This window comes from Dermacentor andersoni, chromosome 2, assembly GCF_023375885.2.
Source record: "Dermacentor andersoni chromosome 2, qqDerAnde1_hic_scaffold, whole genome shotgun sequence".
NCBI lineage: Eukaryota > Metazoa > Arthropoda > Arachnida > Ixodida > Ixodidae > Dermacentor > Dermacentor andersoni.
In genome coordinates, this window is record NC_092815.1 from 110791386 (window position 1) to 110810082 (window position 18697).

Sequence of the window (18697 nt, forward strand, 5' to 3'; positions counted from 1 at the left end):
GCCTTGCACAGTCATTCCAAGGTCAGGAACCACGTTGAGTGTTTTGAACGCCTTAGAAAGAGCACTCGTGCGAACAAATGCTTGGTTAGTGATTTATTTTAGCAAGTTTTCTGTTTTCCCTGAGGCTCTTGTACTGTTCACAGCCTCCAGCCAGCATCAGGTTGTGGGTGATAATCACTGGAATTGTTTTTTCTGGGGTCCTCATTGTCACTTTCTTCTTCAGGACTCTTACTTAAAGACATTTGCTTGTCGTATATTGGCAGGATATATTTCTGCTCAGTACTGAAATCATCAGTTTCACTGAACTACTGCGAGTTCTTTTCTTAAAGGGACACTAAAGCGAAACAATAAATCAGTTTAGACTAATGAAGCATTGTTTGAGAACCCTGCAGGCAGTCATTTCAAAAAGATGGTTTGATTATTAGATGAGAAAATGAAGGTCCAAGTATCAGTATTTGAATTTCGCGCTGAAACCCCAGCGCCGGTATGTCAGCGTGACGTCTGGGATTCCAAAGTATGTTTTTGCATTTGGGGCGCGTTGGCACAATAAATGTTCCCGAAACTTGCCTTGTTTAATATTTGGTTCCTTTAGAACACAATGTAGGCAATCTGTACCGCTATATATAATTAGTAGGCCCTAGGAGATGCCATCAAAATCCAAGACGTCACAGCCCCCAGGTGCGGGAACTTAAGTAGGTGTCGCTACCCGTATTTCGTTCTTGCGCTTTTTCTGGTTTGCCAATCGTCGTATCGTTGTAAGAGTGGTGTTTTTGGTGTTGTAGAACGGTAATTTACTGATGCAGAAGAAATCATTTTTCACTTTAGTGTCCCTTTAAAGCGAATGCAGAGAAAATGTCACCACCCTCAGTGCTCGCGCCGCAAAAGTGTGTATCAATTCCTTCAAGTGCGCCACAAGAAAGTGCTGGCCTCAGTTGCAGACACTACAAAGTGCAGTAACAGTTTAAATAGTTCCCCAAAGGTTCCGTAATGAATACAAAGAAATCGGTGCAAGCAAGTGCATGTGTGCGTTGGATGCTTTCTGACATCTGAATGCGACAGATAATTTTGCATGTCAGGAGGGGCACGAGACATGGCTACAAAGGGTTAAAACTAAAAGATTTTATTGGGAAAAATGACAAAGGCTCAATAATACATCCACTTCATGGCTGCACATAAGGAATAGTTTGTGGTGGCAGTATTAACAGACTAGCAAGATAGTCTTTGTGAACAGGGCTCTTTTCGTGGTTTCTTGGTAAACCTTAACTACTGTACATGTACTACATTTAGGTGAGTGTCATTTGTGCGTGGCAACAACAGCATCAACGAGGAACCTGCAGCATGCTGTGACCTACAGGGAAGCTTGGTATTAAACAACAGTGTTTACTAGCATCGTTTTGCCTTGAAATCACACTGAGTGAGCTGTGTTGCTGTGATGCAGGAAGAGTCCAAGATACTGCGCAAGCGCAACATGCAGGTGTTGAGCGACATCCTTGACTCTATGACGAGCATCATGCACAGCACCACATGGCAGGAGGCGCAACACCTGCTGCTTGACAACCCTACCTTTGCCGAAGACGCCGAGCTGCTCAGTGAGTGGTGCCTGCCATCTGGACTGAGATACCGTAACAACCCACGTATAGTACAGACTTGTATATAGTTTAAGGTGTAATTTGGGGACAGCAAAAATGGAAAATTGCACTTCACGCTACGATGACCATCATCTTCTCACTTCCACTTGACCTCATGGGAACTTGCTTAAAGCCTTTCTCTTACATCGTCAATCACCATTAGTTCCAAGGGCATGTAAAGATATACTGGTGTCTGATCAGCATTGCCGATCTAGCCCAGCTGCGAGTTCACTGACTTGTGCAGTGAAGTCATGGGCCGCTGAAAAGGGCGCAAGCAGGTCTTTGCATCTTTCTGGCAGCTTCTGTGATGCTGACATGTGCCGATGTATAGAAAATCTAGCGCAGCGCATAGAACGAGATAACCAGTGCTTACTTGCCTTGGAGTCCATCTGCAGAATGCCTTTCTAGCCTTGCCTTTGCTTGCAGCAGCTTGATGTTGACAGCAACATGTGCAGCTTGTTGCTCTTGAAAGAAGTGTGTCAGGTCCTGTTCATTTTCAGGAAACACTCCATTCTTTGGTTCCTGGTAACTTCTGAGGTCGGTGCATACAAAAAGGGCTTCTTTTTTATGCATGGCTGTGTGCTGGTTTACCTATACGTATATAAACACAACCCCTCCCCTCCGTCCTTTACACTTTTCATCTGTCTAGGCACCTTCACATCAGGCTTCACTTTGGATGTGACCGAATTAAAATAATTAAGCCAAAAAAGGAAGGAGGGCCCGACCTGCACTGTAGCTCAAGAAACTGTGACCAGGAAAAAAAAAACAAGAAACTTGACTTGGATGTGCCATGTGCTTGGTTGCAGAGTCTGAGGTGCTGATGTGCGAAATGCTTAGCCATGGGTTTGAGAAGTTCGTGCGCAATGTGCTCAATCGCTAAATCCTAGCAGCCAATGTGCAAAATGCCTAGCTGTGCATACAAGGAGTCCGTATGCTGTGTTCTTGGTAGCTGAGTCCCATGCGCCGATGGGCGAAATGCCCAGTCGCGGGTCCAAAGAGTATGCGTGCGATGGGCATGGTCACAGGTCGTGAGGATTGCCTGTGCAATGTGTTTGGTCGCTGTGTCCAAAGCACCGATGCTCTAAAGGCTTAGCTGCAGGTCCGAGAATTTCTTGTGCGATCTGCTTGGAAGTGAAGTCTGAAGCACGGGTGCTCGAAAGGCTTATTTGCATGTCCAAGGATTCCACGCACGAAGTGCTTGGTTGCAAGTCCGCATCAACGATGCTCAGGATGCTTAGTTGTGGGCCTGATATGTCTAGTAATGGAGGGGTTCGCTGTGCTTCTTCGATGTCCGCGCCGCACCTATTTCGAGAGATCATAGTGGTTGAGAGGTCAAGAGCTTGCTAGGTGCAAAGAGCAGACAGCGCCCCTACAGAGGGAGTGCCAGACCAATGGTGCACTGCACTGAGGTCGCATGGCAGGTGCGGCCACTCGGAGACTCCGGAACAACCTTCAATCATTTGCATTTTGTGCACTTGTTTCTGTGTGGAGGAGATAGCTGAAGTGGCGAACTTGAAGATGGAAAAATGCCAAGATGGAGAATGGCCAAGATGGTGGTGCTCAGTTGCGTCGTTCTGGGGGAAAACGCTGATTTTTCGTGGTTTCCACAAAAATTTTCACCCATCTTGGCTTATACAACAAATTGCTTAGAGTGCAGGTAACTAGGTAATCTGCTTCTGCATGGTTTTCAGTATGATATTTCAGGATCAGATAGAAAAGGGTTATAGAAACTGAAAATGTGATATTCAAGATATCATTCTTTTGCCCTTTTTCGTGATGTGAAAGCCGCATCTCCGCTTAAGACGACGTTTTACAAAATGGATACTAGTTGCGAGTGCAGCATTGTGCTGTCTCCTACTTCTTTGTGTTTAGTCTTTGTGCTCTACCTCCCTCAGTATACAGTATGAGCACATACCAACTTGTTCAACTAGCCATTTTAGTGGGCTTCTTTTTGCTTCCTCCAACCGTGAATGCTACTCTCGTTCACACTGAACTGCCACACTGTGGCGCAGTTGCCGATGGTTTCGGCAGCTATGATCACTTTTATTTTAAACGACTGAACCACCTATTATCGAAGCTGGGACATGCATTTGAAGTTAAAATAAACTATTTCAGAAACACTTTGCTACAAAAAGTACTTCAATGCATTCAGTAGTAGCCGAGTTTGTATTAGCAATCAAACATCCCCTAAAGGGTGCTTCCGCTCCTTGTTCAATGACTTGCACTGTGAAGGCTACAGCGAAGCAGAGCACGCCAACAATGCTCTGCCTACTGAACGTTACCATGGTGCGCACTTCAAATCTGATTATAGATGCCACTACTTACAGTTTTGGCGCCTACGACGTACCAAACGTGGTTGTCCTCAGCAAGCCGCAGTGTGCTCAGTCAGCGGACACGTCGCGGCACCCTGTGGCGGCCACAGTATCTACGCTACGTAACAGACCACAGCTATATGCACCCGTAGTGCGTATGCGCAGCGTTTGCTTTGTGCACGACAGGGCTTGAGTGTGCACTCACACTCATGTGCATGGCCAGACCTTGTCTTGCATCAGCTTGACCGACGGATAGTAGCCACATCCAACTTGCGCATTTTGAAGCACTATCATTAGCTCAATATGAAATGAAGTCTGCCAAGGTGTCTAACCAGGAGTAGTCAGGAGTGAGTGCGTGCTGGAAAGCATGTGTTTGGTCTGACCTTAACTTCCGCGTGGTTCGAGGCTATTTGAGTGTTCAAAACTATTTGATATTAGCGAGACCCAACAGCTATGACATCAATAAGCAGGGTAGCCAAAGTTTAATTCCTACGCAAGTGGCCACGGCCGAGCGTGAGCAGACGATGGTGTACTTCTTCCAGAAGTACGTAATTATTGAAATCTGAAAGCAGATTTTTGCTTACTTCACCTGTTTATTAAACTGCTTCAATAAATGTACACAGTAACAGTAGAAGAAGCGCACTGTTCCAAACACCCTTCTTGATTGATGTCAGCTATTGGCCATTAGCAGCAGCATAGGGGAATGTGCTATGTCAGGAAATAAAGTGTCCAGAAAAGAGTGATGAGCAGGCTTTTGTTAAATAGAAAGTGCCTGAGAAAAATGTGACTTTGCACTCCGCTTGCGAGCTCCACATGCTGTGCATGACTCCAAAATTTGGCTGAGATGTTCACGGCAATGGATGCTATCCAAGGACTGCGTGTTCTCACCAAGTTCGAGGGGTGGTTCAGAACCCCTTTAAAAGCAACCGAATAGTGATTTTGCAGTCCAGACATTGTGCGAGATACAATTTACGCTTCGATTGTGCTGTTCCTTAAGGCGTGGCTGTCGCGATTTCAGGGTGGTTACGATGTCATAGAACCTGATGATCATAGCACTGTGCAATACTGAAACTGTAACTGCAGATTTGGGCTGGAAATTGTTGGGATCCGCTTAAAGTACAGGGTGGAAATTACACAAGGTAAAATCTGGAAAGATACCTCAGACTATATGTGAGTTTTTACGGTATTTTTAGTCACTAGAACTCCTTGGAGGGGCACTGTGTTTGACTTTTTCTATGTACATTTCAAATTTCACTAGTCAGGGCATTAGCATACTTTAGAAATGTTTGTGATGGAGGGCTTAGTTGCATTGGACCAATGAGTCTGACATGCATAGCTAGAGTTGTAATTTTTCTACAGCTTGTCAGGACTTCATCATTCAGGCATATTGAGTCCAATAGCTAAAGAATGCACTGGTGCTAGTTTTCTTTTTATTTATATGTAGAAACACGGTAGTTGTGTTAGATGGAACTGCTGTTGTGTAATAGCAATCCACGTAAATCTGTGTGATGAAAGAAAAGGTAGTCTACTGCTTAAGCCGTTAGTCAGCTGTGCAAACACAATATATGGCATGATGCTTTAGGAACTGCACTGAAAGTTAATGCATTCTCCATTCTCATGGTTGTTCCTTTCCTGCTACAGATGGAAGAAATAGTGTAGTTTCAGTGAACTTGGCATTGAGAGACCCATAAAAGCAGTGCTGTTTAAGCTGCTCATTATCTGCGTGTTAAAATCCTCTGGCAGTGACTGTGGAATGACCTGCACATGCAGCCACCATGATTGAACTACCTTACTACTGTGATATCCCTACTTTGTAGCTGCTTTTAAACAATGTCTTGCCACACTGTGACAGTACATTATGTGGCTTTTGTGTCCACAGACATGGACAAGGAGGATGCACTGATCATCTTTGAGGACCACATCCGACAGCTGGAGCAGGAAGAGGAAGAGGAGAAGGAGCGTGCGAGAAGACGGCTGAAGCGTCAGCAACGCAAAAACCGTGAGGCCTTCTTGGTAGGCACTAACATCGGTACAACCTCCTATCAGTATTTAGATGCAGGTTCTTGCACCTGAAACAAGGTCTGGCTGTGGGTGCTGCCGTAGCCTGCACATTCTAAAAAAACCAGCTGATCAGAAAGTTTGCTGATGGCCTCTCAGAACTTTGGGCTAATTCACACTGACGATTTACAGAGGTCGCGCGACCAAGTTGGTTGCAAATGGTCACTTTGATAGAAAAGTGACTGTTTTGAGCAAGTCGCTTCCTGCTTGATTTTTCAGTTGTGCAACTGCAGTTGCAAAGCTGCTTATCCATCAGCGGCGCAGGAGAAGGACATTTGCTTATTTTACAGGACATTGGCGGTGCGAGCTGATGTGAACGACACCAACCTCGAGACATTTTGGCATGGCAACGGGCTGGTGGCACTTATCTGTGTCAACCTCTGTCACCTTGAATCATTCCTTGGTCGCCAGTCGCAGTTGGTCACACAACCTCTGTCAGTCACTGGTATGAATGTGCCCTTAGGTAATTGGCCACTATATGGGGAAGCAATGTCTGATTATGGTATTTACCGAATTCTGATGCATGCTTTTCTTTTTTGTTGTTTCAAGAAAATTGGGCCGAAAATAGCCATGTGTGATGCACTTGGACACAAAACCAAAATGGCCTTCCCATCATTTGTATGCTTTACCTCATAACACAGATGTATTGCTGCCAAGCTGACTTTAAAAACCAGCTGTCATTGTGCAACACATATTGGGCTTTTGCCTGTTTTTCTTGCTAAAAAACATCAGGTGTGTATTAGATTTCTACTTTGCTTAGGAGTTTAGTCTCATTTATATGTTAGCTTTCTACTTTGAACACATAGAAAGCGGGCGCATGCTTGATTCCGGGGCATGTTAGAATAGAGCAAATACTGCCAAATTAATCAGTGGTGTGCTTTGGTGTTCATTCTTTTTTGCATCCTGTTTAATTCGATCCACAGTATGATTCGATAGAGTTTGTCAGTCCTATCAGGGTTGAATTAATGGAAGTCGACTGTATTTCTTACATGCCGATATCACTGAAAAATATTTGAGGTTTACTTTGTCATATTCGATAATTCGTTATAGCCTTGTTAATTACATCAAGGTTTGACTGCATCAGTAGTCAAGCCCTACACTGAGCCTGTCTTTAATCTGATGTGTCACACTTTTCCTCCCTGTTTCTGCCAGACGCTACTGAATGAGCTGCACGAGAAGGGAAAGTTGACGTCCATGTCTTTATGGGTAGAGCTCTACCCAGCCATCCGCGCTGACGTTCGATTCACCAATATGCTCGGCCAGCCGGGTAAGTGCGAGCCTTCAACCTCATGTTTGTTTGATGAACTTTTTGCATTACAGTTCATTTCTGAAGTAGAGCTAGTTTACTAGGAGGTTTGTCAAAGAATGCAATAAACTGGCAGGAATCTTATTGTCATGTAGCTGCATTGATTGTATTATGTTGTTAGAAATCTGCTGTGAAAGTTTTATTTAATGCTGTCAAATTGCAGATGCAACGCTGATCTGGCAACTGCTTGCACATGTCGACATCAGAAATGAAATGATAATGCTGTATTTACTTGTTCCTAATGTGTCTTTGATTGTAATGCACAACTGATTTTTCATGGCCAGGAATGGAAAATGTAGTGCCTTTGACGTAATGCACACCCCAATTAAAAAAAAAATGCAAAATGCAATACCCTTGATTGTTCCCGCATGAAATAACTATTTATTCTTATTTCAAATAGCAAAATGTTAAATTCTGAGGCATGTTTTACATTACAATTGATATGCTTTTGCAGGTTCAACTCCATTGGATCTGTTTAAGTTCTTTGTGGAGGACCTCAAGGACAGGTTCCATGGTGAAAAGAAAATAATCAAGGAGATTCTGCGAGAGAAGAACTTTGTGGTGGAAGTGAACACGGTGTACGATGACTTTGTCACAGTGATCAGTGAGGATAAACGATCAGCCACCTTGGATGCCGGCAACGTAAAGCTCACATATAACAGCGTAAGGCCTGCCACTTTAAGTTCCTGCTGTTTATTTTTCTGGCAGAGAACTGCTTTGCAAAACCACACATTTTCAAATTACGGGGTCGCTTCTTCGTAGTAGCACTGAATGAACTGCATAAGCTTGTGGCTTTCACATGTGTGCATAATAACGTCAGTCCACTTAATAATTTCCTCAATGGAGTGACAGGTATAACGCTCTTACCAATGACAAAAGGTTTAGCAAATGACAAAGCAGCCATGAGTGAAAGACATAGCACCCTTTTCTCATTTGAACACAGCAGCATATAGATACATGCATGCAGTTCTGGCTAATCTTTAATTTGCAAAGAGTAAAGTTGAAGCTTTCACATATTGGAAGAATTCATCTTCTTCACTTAATGTTATTGTTATAGATATGCGACTACGTGTGGTGCTAAAAATGAAGGACAGACGACAGCCAAAGAGAGATGTCTTTTTAATGTTGATGCTTGAGAAGTGCTACAGGGTCTTTATGTGAGACTTTACCAGAGTATGTCATGCATTAGTTAAAGGGGCCCAGCATCCCAAATTACACAATTCTTCTTATTCTACGTTTGCGTAGTATAGAACTTGGCGACGCCTCCAGTGCGAGTGAAAGTTCCGAAATCAGCGCATTTGATGTTTTAATTTGCTTCTGAAATCTGTTTCCGCGCTGACTGCAGCATCAAAAACCAACAATTTTCAGCAGCGGATGTGATGAAAAGGCATGTGACTTATGCTGTTCGTTTAATTGGTTGGACATGAAGAATATATTGCGCGCATTTATGCTATACAGTAGAACCTTGTTCATATGTTTTGGAAAAATATGTGAGAAAATACGTACTAACTGGGAAAGTGTACGATTTGAAGTAAAAAAATAATTTGGCAGACTCAGTTGTAGTTAACATTTACGTAATGTGAAGCGTTGCGCAAATTGTTGCAGCACGAGTCACCAATGCTTGCTGAGTTGGTGGGGCTCGAGTGGCCCGAGATTCAAGTTGTCATTTTTGTGGGTGTGACAAGCTTGCTTTTGCGCTCCTTAAGTTTGGCCTGGGTCAGCAGCTTTTTCGAGTGGCGGGGCATTTCGGTGGGAAGTTTTGACGTGCCCACTCGGCGAAAATCATGGCACGAGACGCCTACGCACGTTGGGCAGGTTCTGACTTGCGCGGCAGGGCACACTTTGTTGTTTTTCTATTGCGTAGTGTTTTATGACAGCAAAAGGAAACCAAAACGAAGTCGAGTTGGTGGGCGACCAAGGAATACGATGCCACCAGAGCGAAGCCTGACGCTCACTTTGTGCCGCCTGCAGCAAGGAATGGTGGCGCATTTGGGTTATCATCTACTAAAAGCGTGCAGTATGCTTCCAGTGGCAAACACGGCACGTACTGTCAAACAGATGGAGATGCTTATTGCGATAGGGTTGGCAGCAATAACTGTGAAGGAGTTGTGCAATGACCCGCAAGGAGATTTGCTGGTGTGCGCCACCGTTTTCATGTGATGCACGGGCACATACTGCAGGGGAGCTGCTGCGGTGAGCGGTTGTTCTTCGTGTGCGCCTCGTGCCTTTTCTTGTTCACATGAGATCTAGCAGCCGGAAAACATATTCTACGATCGCAGTTTGGCGATGTGCTGAACGTTGTTGCCGAAAGATTGGTTTCCGGGAATGGGGGTATTAACTGGCGGAAAAGAAGCGTAACTGTATTAGGCCATTTTTTTTTTCTTGTTATCGATCACAAATGTTGGTGCCGGAAAATCATTTGAGATGGGATCGTACCAATGAGGTTCTATTGCGCATACAATGACAATTTTAAAAATAAACACTTGTTTTATGCTTTTTAATGCCATGAAGAGGATGCACATTTCTGCAATACAAATTAATTTTGTTTGCAACTGACACTAGGTGTGCTGTCCAAGGTTCCACATTCGAAATATAATGCAAAAGTAAGCGTATAAGTAAGTATACATGTATATATAAGCAGTCATTAAAGTTCATTCTGTATATTTTTGAAAAACATCTAGTGGCTATTTATAAAATTTACTGTGCATGAGAAGGTGCATTTGCATGCATCTTAACTAGATGGCGTCACCATATCAAGCGAGATTATGAAGGGGGGGCCACAATGGTTGGAAAACTTCTGGTACCAAAAGATGTGAGTTGCGTTTTCATGGGAAGCAGCAAAAGTTCCTTCTGGGTGAGCGAAATGTGAAATGTTAGGCCTTTTTCTGTCTGATTTAATTTTGAATTGATTAGTTGAATAACCTTTGTTTGGCCACTTCAATTTTCATAATTCCTTTAGCATTAGTTTCGATATAACAGAAGGAGCATGTTGTGATTCAGAGCTTGGCAGGTATAAAATGTTTGCCGGGCCCCTCTAAGGGTGCTGTCATGAGCAGTCTATACAGTGGTGATGCTGCTAATTTCTCGACATCTTGTGCTTGTGTATTTTCAGCTTTTGGAGAAGGCAGCAGCGAGGGAGAAAGAGCGGCTTAAAGAGGAGGCTCGCAAGGTCAGATTTATTTCAGAATTTCTTTTTTTTTTGTAGGTTGCCTTTGTTTTGGCTTTTTCACAACGAGTGCTTTGCTTCTGATTTCCACAGCAACGCAAGCTTGAGAATGCCTTCCGGGCCATGCTGAAGGGTGCCATGCCATCAATTGACAGTGGATCCACCTGGGATCAGGTCAGTTGCCTACCAGAACTCGGCCTTGAGTGCTTTCTCAGGAGCTTCACTCCGTCATGCCAGGCTTGGCCCAGGCTGGAATTGTCTGCATTCTCTGTTGTGCTTTGTCCGCGAAAGACAGAAAAAAAAGGGTCTGTACATGCTCAACAAAAGTGTTGACAATTGGCCAGCATGTAGAATTATTCAAAGCACCGCAGTCTTCTCATGTTCAAGCCTTTTCTAGCAGAGTAGTTCTTCCCTGGTTCCTTCAAGTCAGGTGCCTCGGTGACATTACAATGGCCAAGTAATACATGTATATGGGAAAGTGAGGGCTGGTCAGTCACGCAGTTTCAAAACAAATGAGGTGACCCTACATAGCGTATCTTCGAGCCGGTAACCCATTCTGAAAATTCAAGAAATGGAAGTACGTAGTGGGGATCTAGATCACATGCAAATTTTGCCTTACGGAGTAGCTTCAGCGCTGCTGCTCATGTTGCCTTGAGGTCGCACTTGTAGAAAGTTTGAGCATGAATGCACATCTCATTGTTGTGATGTTGCACCATGCTTCAATGTGAAGCAACGAAGACGGCGATGACTGAACATGCAAAAAAAAATTAGACTTGCAGATTGCTCAGGGTTGATTTTACGAGGCTTTGGCTGTTGTTGGTGTGTGGTTATTGCATGGCTTACTTATTTTTCTGGATTTTCTGCCCCCCCCCCCCCCCCTTTTCCATGGTTGAATTAAGGTGCACATTATGTGCAGTGCTGGGTTACATCTGCAAAAATATGCTATTTCCTACAGCTTTCTGGAGCACTGCATGTAAATTGCCATGTTCCATGTCTATTGAATGATTTTGCACCTTCAGACATTGGGCACCTTCAGACATTGCACTAAATTACAATGTGCTGTTGAATGAAGTCGAGAAACCATAATAACTAAAGGTGGGTGAATATGCGAAGTTTTGAATATGAATTTGATATCACACACTAACTATTTGTATTCTTACAGTTTAAGCTCAATATAACGAAGCTGGTAGAATCGGCAATTTGTTCCGTTATATCGAAATTATTGAAATGCCGAAATTCGATCTTTTTTGCAATAGGTACAGGTTCAGAATACGTTGTGTTCTGTGGAGAAGAAGTTATGAAAAGTTCTATACATACTTCGTTAAATTGAGAATAGTATTATATTGAAGTTCGCTATATCGAGGTTTAATTATGCTAGAAAAATGACTATTCACCGTTTTATAGTATCAAAAGCAATAAAATATTTTGCACTAACTGACTGTTCAAACCGAGTTACTGTTTTCCGTCTGCAAAAAGAAGTATCGCAAATTAGCAGAAGTGAAACAACGAGAAACGTTTTCGAAGCAATGCAGAAACAAAAGTTCTTTTTTTTTTTTTTCTGGCGGAAGCCTACCAGGCATCCTGTGATTTTTGCTTGTGCTAGTTTGTAATTTAGTGTTTCTTGTGGTCTAGTCATGTAGCAGTATTATTTTTGATGCCACAAACAGGGATGCTATCCTTGTAAAGGGCCCTTTTATATGTATCTACAGCACACAAATCCTTCAGGAGCTGCTCCTTTTCATTTTTCACAACTTCACATCTTTCTTTAAACAACCACATATTTAGCATTTAAAATAATTGTAACATAATTCTTGGAAATTCTGTTTGCAACCAGGCTCTAAAAATGTTAAGAGGCCATTCGTGCAGGTATTTTTAATGACAATTAATGATCTCGTGTTTTAACTGATCCTAATTGTTCATGGTAGTTGGCTGTCTCTTTTTTTTTTTTTTCACTAGTCTGTACAAGCATCATATCTAATTATACCAAAATACGCATTCTTTCTGTAAATATATGCGTCTTCATTTGACTATTTGTATTCTATTAATATTAAAAAAAAATTACGTTTACCCACCGCTGAAAATAACATTACATATGTCTTGTCATAAATCAGTAATTGCACCTTGCAAGTTCATACACTGTTTTATAGTGAATTAATTTAACTGTCTGTGTGTATTTGGCATATCTAGCTTATTACCACATGATGGCATGCCAGCACTCTCATTCGTGCTGTTTATGTTGTCATTAAAAAAAGAAAAAAAAAAAGAAAACATGTCTGGCCGAAATAAACCCAAAGCAGATAAACACATAACTGATAAGCACTTTTGTTGTTTTAATATGCCTTAAATTTGATTGGATGCTAGGAGTAGGACATAATGGTGATCATCTGCTGAGTTAGATAAAAAGAAAAGTGTTGAATTCTTGCTAAGAATGCTAAGAAATTTAGGTATGAATTCTGGGGGAGGGGAGGTAAAAAGAAAGTACGCTGAGGTGCTATTTCTTATTTAACTTTATAGGATGAGAACATTCTATGTGGTGTAAGCAAGTTTGTGCTTTCCTGATGTGTTCTTATAAAGAAAGAAATAAGCACTCCACAAAGGAGAATGAAAAACGGATGCTTTATTGTCCTTGTAATTTCATAAGCCCTAGACCGTTTTCTTTCTCATAGTCACACAGTTCACAGAAAGAAGCCCAATCTTATTGTTACTCACACAAACTTTTTATCGTTACAATACACAAGACATATACTAGTATTTAGTCCTTTGCTAAGTATGCTTGGCAAATGCGTAGTACTTTTTCTCATGCATAGATATGCTGAAAAGGAAAAAAGGACTTTCAGACTGACTCCAACCAAATAACTGAATTTTATTAGCCCGAAGTTTCGGAGCCCATTCGGCTCCTTCTTGAGGGGGTTGTTCTTCGGGGGGTGGCAGTGTGCAGCTTTTAAAGGGTCTTTTGTAAAGAAAGGAAGGGGGAGCACGGGAGGTGGGGAGAGACTTCACAGACGAGAAGGTGGGGAGAAACAAAAAGGGGGGGGGGGGGTGATGGCTGCCGTGGCGCGGGGGGGCTGGGATGACCGGTGCTGGGGAAGCTTGGCCCGCGAAAGTGCCGCTGATGGGAGGCGAGGGGTGGGGGAGGTTACAGGGCCGCGCTGACGTTTTTGTGTTGGTGAACCGAGCGGGAGTCTACCTGGCTGGGCGTCCTTTTCTTCTTTTCGTCGTGTCACCAAGGCCATGGACATACACCGAGGGTAGGTTGCCCTTCACGCGGTTAATGTAACCCTGTGAAGCCATCATAAGTGGAAAGAGAGACGCATAGGGATGGCAGAAGAGGGGAATGCCCACACAAAGGTGCTGGGGCACACCTGAATACCCACAACCTATGGCACAAGGTGTCTTACAAACGGGCTGGAAAGTGACAAAAGAGCAATAATAAGATGAGCGGTGTGTAGGGTTGCCAACCTTCCCAAAGTTTTTGGGATGGGCTCAACTTTTGTGCAAATGTCCTGCATCCCAACTTGACCCAGTCAAGACCGCCAGATGTCCTGACTTTCTCTTTGTACTGGATAACAATAAATAGACCAGATTTCCTTTTTATAATGTCTGATAGCTTGTTTGCATGCTCCTCTCTTTTTTGTCTTCTGTTGTCATAAAAATAAAGGAGCTATGGTATTTTGTCGTCGTTCTAGCTCTCTTGGAGGCCTTTGCTGTGAATCATGGTGCGACATCACAACAATGAGATGTGCACTCATGCTCAAACTTTGCCTACAAGTGCACCTCAAGGCATGTGATCTAGATCCATATAGGTAAACATGCTAGTCAGGCAAATATGCTGTGCATTTATTATTTTAAATTGGGACACACTAGGTTGAACTTTGTTGCACGTTTTGTTGCATGTCAGCTTTGGCACATGTCAGTTTTTGGCACTGAAAAAGGTCAGTCGTCTCCATACCATCCCTACTTTTTTCACTCGAAAGTTGGCAACCATAGTGGTAGATGTTGACAACTGCTGCTTCCCTTTTTGCTTGAAGATTGGAAGCATGTGCATGCATGTGCGAGCTTTCACTGCGGAGTGACTCAAGGTCAGGAAGAATTTTGCACAGTAGCTAGCTTCTGTGGGCTGTGGCACGGGTCTATAACTTCATAGGCAGGACATAGCAGAAGGAGCGCCAAAAGTCACTGGAGAGAGTGAGCAATGTTTTTTGCGAGATTGTGGACTCCCAACTCCCTGGTACAATCAGTGCCATAGTGTTTGTTGCTATTACACCCTCTAACTAATAATAACTCCTATGAGAAGCACCCCCCACCCTAACTATGAGAAGTGGTTTACAAGCTGTCTGGCAACGTCTCCATCAAAAAGTAGTGCAATTAGGCTGAAAGCTCCCCGCAGAACAAAGTTCTGGCTATGCTACTGTTCCACTAAAATGATTGCTAGTCTGGCATTATGTATTTCCTACTTATGCATCGCAAGACAAAAGAGATCACTTCCGTGAAGACATAACTTACATAAAATCTTTTGCATGATTGATGCACATGCTGAGCATCCCCATAATGTCTGTATAATGTCACACCACAAGTTTAAACCACCTGTTGTTAGTACCTTTCATAACGTACTAAATTCATTCATTCAAATGACTTTATTAAGTGCCCTGAGATTTGGTGGGGTGTGCCTAGACCCCGCCTAGGTTTCGGCCATGGGTCTTTGGCCCTTGGTGGCTTCCTCAGCTCACTGGATGGCTAGATGCTTAAAAAAAATTTACATATATTCCTTTGCAGTCTACTTATGTGGAATAGGAAACTGCCATTACTCTGCCAAACTCTGCCATTAACTGCCAAACTGCAACGCTATTGCAGTTTGCGTGCTGTTGTTTTAAAGCCCTTGTGAAGGATCATACATATAGGAATCATTGCTTCTTCAACTGCTGATGCAATAGCCAAAACAGCATCCTTTGTTGTCTGCAACTGATTTGAGAAATCAGGGTTACAGATTTGCAATCAGCAACTTTATATTATCCTGATAAAAAGAAAAGAAATGAAAAAAGGAATAGAATATTAAAGACAATAACAGGATATTTTAATGCACATGTAGCTTAGTTTTGGCACAGAACAGACGAAAGAAGGTACATAGAGGTGCGCAAGTTATTTAAAACGTTCAGACAATCATTCAAATATTGTCTTATTAAATTCAGTCTTTAAATCGAATCTTTTTAGAAAAAATTTCAAAATGCAATGATGTAATTGCGCTTAGAAGACATAGACGATAAGTGAAGATGAGACACACAAAGCGCAACTTTCAACTTGTTTATTTGAAAAGTTTAGCATGACGATGATGTAAAAGTGCTTAAAAGACGTGGACGATAGGTGAAGACAGGACACACAGTGCAACTGTCAACTATTTATTTGTAAATACAAATATGAAAATACATATAATTTTTGTATAGCTTTTGAATATTTCAGTGTCGTCAACTGTGTTCAGTCATGCATAAAATTAGAGCGAAAGTATGATAAATTTTATCCACATGGCCATAGTAGGCATAAAACAAGAGAACTGACGAGTAACTTATGAGAATTACTTTAAAGCTGTCGCCTAATCAAGGTATTCTGCATGTTGTGCATGTTGATAATCTAGTTTCCAATGTATGTAGTTATAGGTATTTTGTGTGTCCAAAAAAGGTACATAAGTTGTATTCTTTGTTTTTGATGAGTACACGTATATTACTCTTGTTAGACACCCTTCAACTTTTTAGTACCTTTTGAAACTCATGCTCACCTTCCACTTAGCTACATTGTTAGAAAATATAGAAAGCAGGAATTTAGCATAAGTAATGCCTTCAGAAGTTGTAATTTGGATCTGCCAACACATGTCCATAATTAATTAGGTAAGTTATGATGTACCATTGCCCTTGTGTAATAGTGTGACTCTTGGAACTTTCAGCCTTTGTGGAAATACAACCTTCGTCCGTAAAGTTTCGAGTCTGATTTATTTTCTTCTCTAGAAATGATTCCCCAAAACAAATGTTGGTGCGTATGTGTAGCGCCACTTTTTCGGGCTAACCTGAGCTATTTATGTTAATTGCTGTGGCAGCCACTAGATGGCACTACATGTAGAAAAATATGTTGTCACTAGTCGGCTGCGCATTCTACTGTGAGAGAATGTGGAGAGATGGACGTCCACCTCGAACAGCATGTAAACATGTGTGAAGCTTGGCAGACAGCCACACAGACGTATGAGCTCCTTCGTGACACTTACGGCAACGAGACATTATCGCAGACGCGAATTTTCAAGTGGCACAAGAGGTTCGTTTCGGGGAGAATGTGTGTGGAAGACGACAAAAGGCTGGGGCACCCTGCAGCCTCACGGAAAGAAAACAATGTGGCTCGGATCAGGGAGATCGTACAGCAAGACCGCACCATTACAGTCCTCATGCTATCGGAAGCTCTCGACATTAGTACGACAACATGCCACCAAATTTTGCGTGAGAACTTGGGGAAACGAAAGCTGAATGCCAGACTTGTGCCGCACTCCCTCACACAGGGCCAGAAGGACACGCGGGCATCAGTGAGCGCTGATTTGCCTTCCGAGGCACAGAAGGATGCTGCATTCATCGACAACATCATTGCTGAAGACGAAACATGGTGTTTTCAATACGATCCTCAACCAAAGAGGCAGAGGGCCGAATGGCGGTCTACAAGCTCTCCGGTGTCAAGAAAGGTGCGGCGACAGAAGACCAAAACAAAGACAATGCTGATAGTTTTTTTCGATGCCAGAGGTGTCATACACCACGCGCTCGTCCCACAAGGGCAGACGGTGAATCGGGAGTTTTATATCTGCTTGCTCCAACACATGTGTGATGCACTGCGACGCTGTCGCCTTGACTTATGGGCGTCTGGACAATGGAACCTTCTCCACGATAATGCAAGGCCGCACACTGCTCTCAGCATGACAAAACTTCTTGCCAAGCGCAGCATTACTGTACTTCCCCATCTGCCATACTCGCCTGACCTCTCCCCATGTGATTTTTTCTTGTTTCCTCGTGTGAAGAGAGCCCTAAAAGATCGCTGGATGGGGAGCATGGAGGCCATTCAAGATGCCACGATAAAGGAGCTGACAGCCCTGGCAAAAGAAGCGTTTTCCAACTGTTTCCAAGACCTCAAGAAGCGTTGGAAGCTGTGTATAGACTGCAAGGGAGACTATTTCGAAGGGGTGCTGCACAAATGATTTCAATGTTAAACACGTTTTTTTAATGGACTCAGTCTCGGAACTTTACAGACAAAGGTTGTATACCTGGGGTTAGGGTAAGGTCTACACTGGGAGAGCAAACGTTGAATATCAATGGGTGAATGGACTTCACATGTCCCAGCGGCACTGATTTATGCTGGAATGTCTTACTGTGTTTCCTTCATCTTCAAAATTTTTTAATGTTCTGTTAAATTTTCTGTCTTTGCAACACTCTGTTGTTCCATTTTTATTATTATTATTTTTTTTCTTGCATTTAGCGCTTGACTTGCAGTGAGAGAACATGTGTATACAGCATTTATTAAGAAACTCACTGTTAGTACTACCAATAGCATTCCTACAGGGACTGGCTGTTACTTCACTGCTCAATGCCTAATGCACTCGTTTTGTGACGCTGCTCATTGGGTCTTACTCAATGCACATGGTACTAAGTGCAGCAGCTCCTTATGTGCGAAAAAGGAGTGTAAATATTTTTTGGTATATTCAACAGTTTTTTATTTGCTACTATTATCGTGGCCAACAAAGTCCAACTGAAAGCTCACCCGCCGTGGTTGCTCAGTGGCTAGGGTGTTGGGCTGTTGAGCACGAGGTCGCGGGATCGAATCCCGGCCACGGCGGCCACATTTTGATGGGGGCGAAATGTGAAAACACCCATGTACTTAGATTTAGGTGCACATTAAAGAACCCCAGGTGGTCGAAATTTCCGGAGTCCTCCACCATGGCATGCCTCATAATCAGAAAGTGGTTTTGGCACGTAAAACCCCATAATTTAATTAATTCTTTTTAAACTGAAAGCTGACATGGCAAATGTTTCAAAGTGCAGCACTTCTTGCCTGTTGATGCAGAAACAAAATTTTTTGATGCAGTATAGCTGGTGTGTTTGGTTACTCGTTCCCCATGGGGTGTAGTTTTGCCTCATGGTAAATGGGGCCCACTACTGGCTGTGTTGGTAATAGTACTCACTTCTCACTGTCGTAAATAAGACGGATCTGT

At 42.9% G+C, this 18697-nt stretch overlaps 1 protein-coding gene across 7 annotated transcripts in view; it reads left to right on the forward strand.

Moving 5' to 3' along the window:
• Positions 1-18697, forward strand: part of Prp40 (pre-mRNA processing factor 40) — a 69282-nt gene that overhangs the window by 41853 nt on the left and 8732 nt on the right. For all 7 annotated transcript variants that reach the window (XM_072286499.1, XM_072286498.1, XM_050187922.2 and 4 more), the window contains exons 12-17: positions 1439-1589; positions 5820-5953; positions 7151-7265; positions 7759-7967; positions 10417-10473; positions 10564-10644. In XM_072286499.1, coding sequence (XP_072142600.1) covers positions 1439-1589; positions 5820-5953; positions 7151-7265; positions 7759-7967; positions 10417-10473; positions 10564-10644 — 747 coding nt within the window. The remainder of the gene's footprint in view (positions 1-1438; positions 1590-5819; positions 5954-7150; positions 7266-7758; positions 7968-10416; positions 10474-10563; positions 10645-18697) is intronic.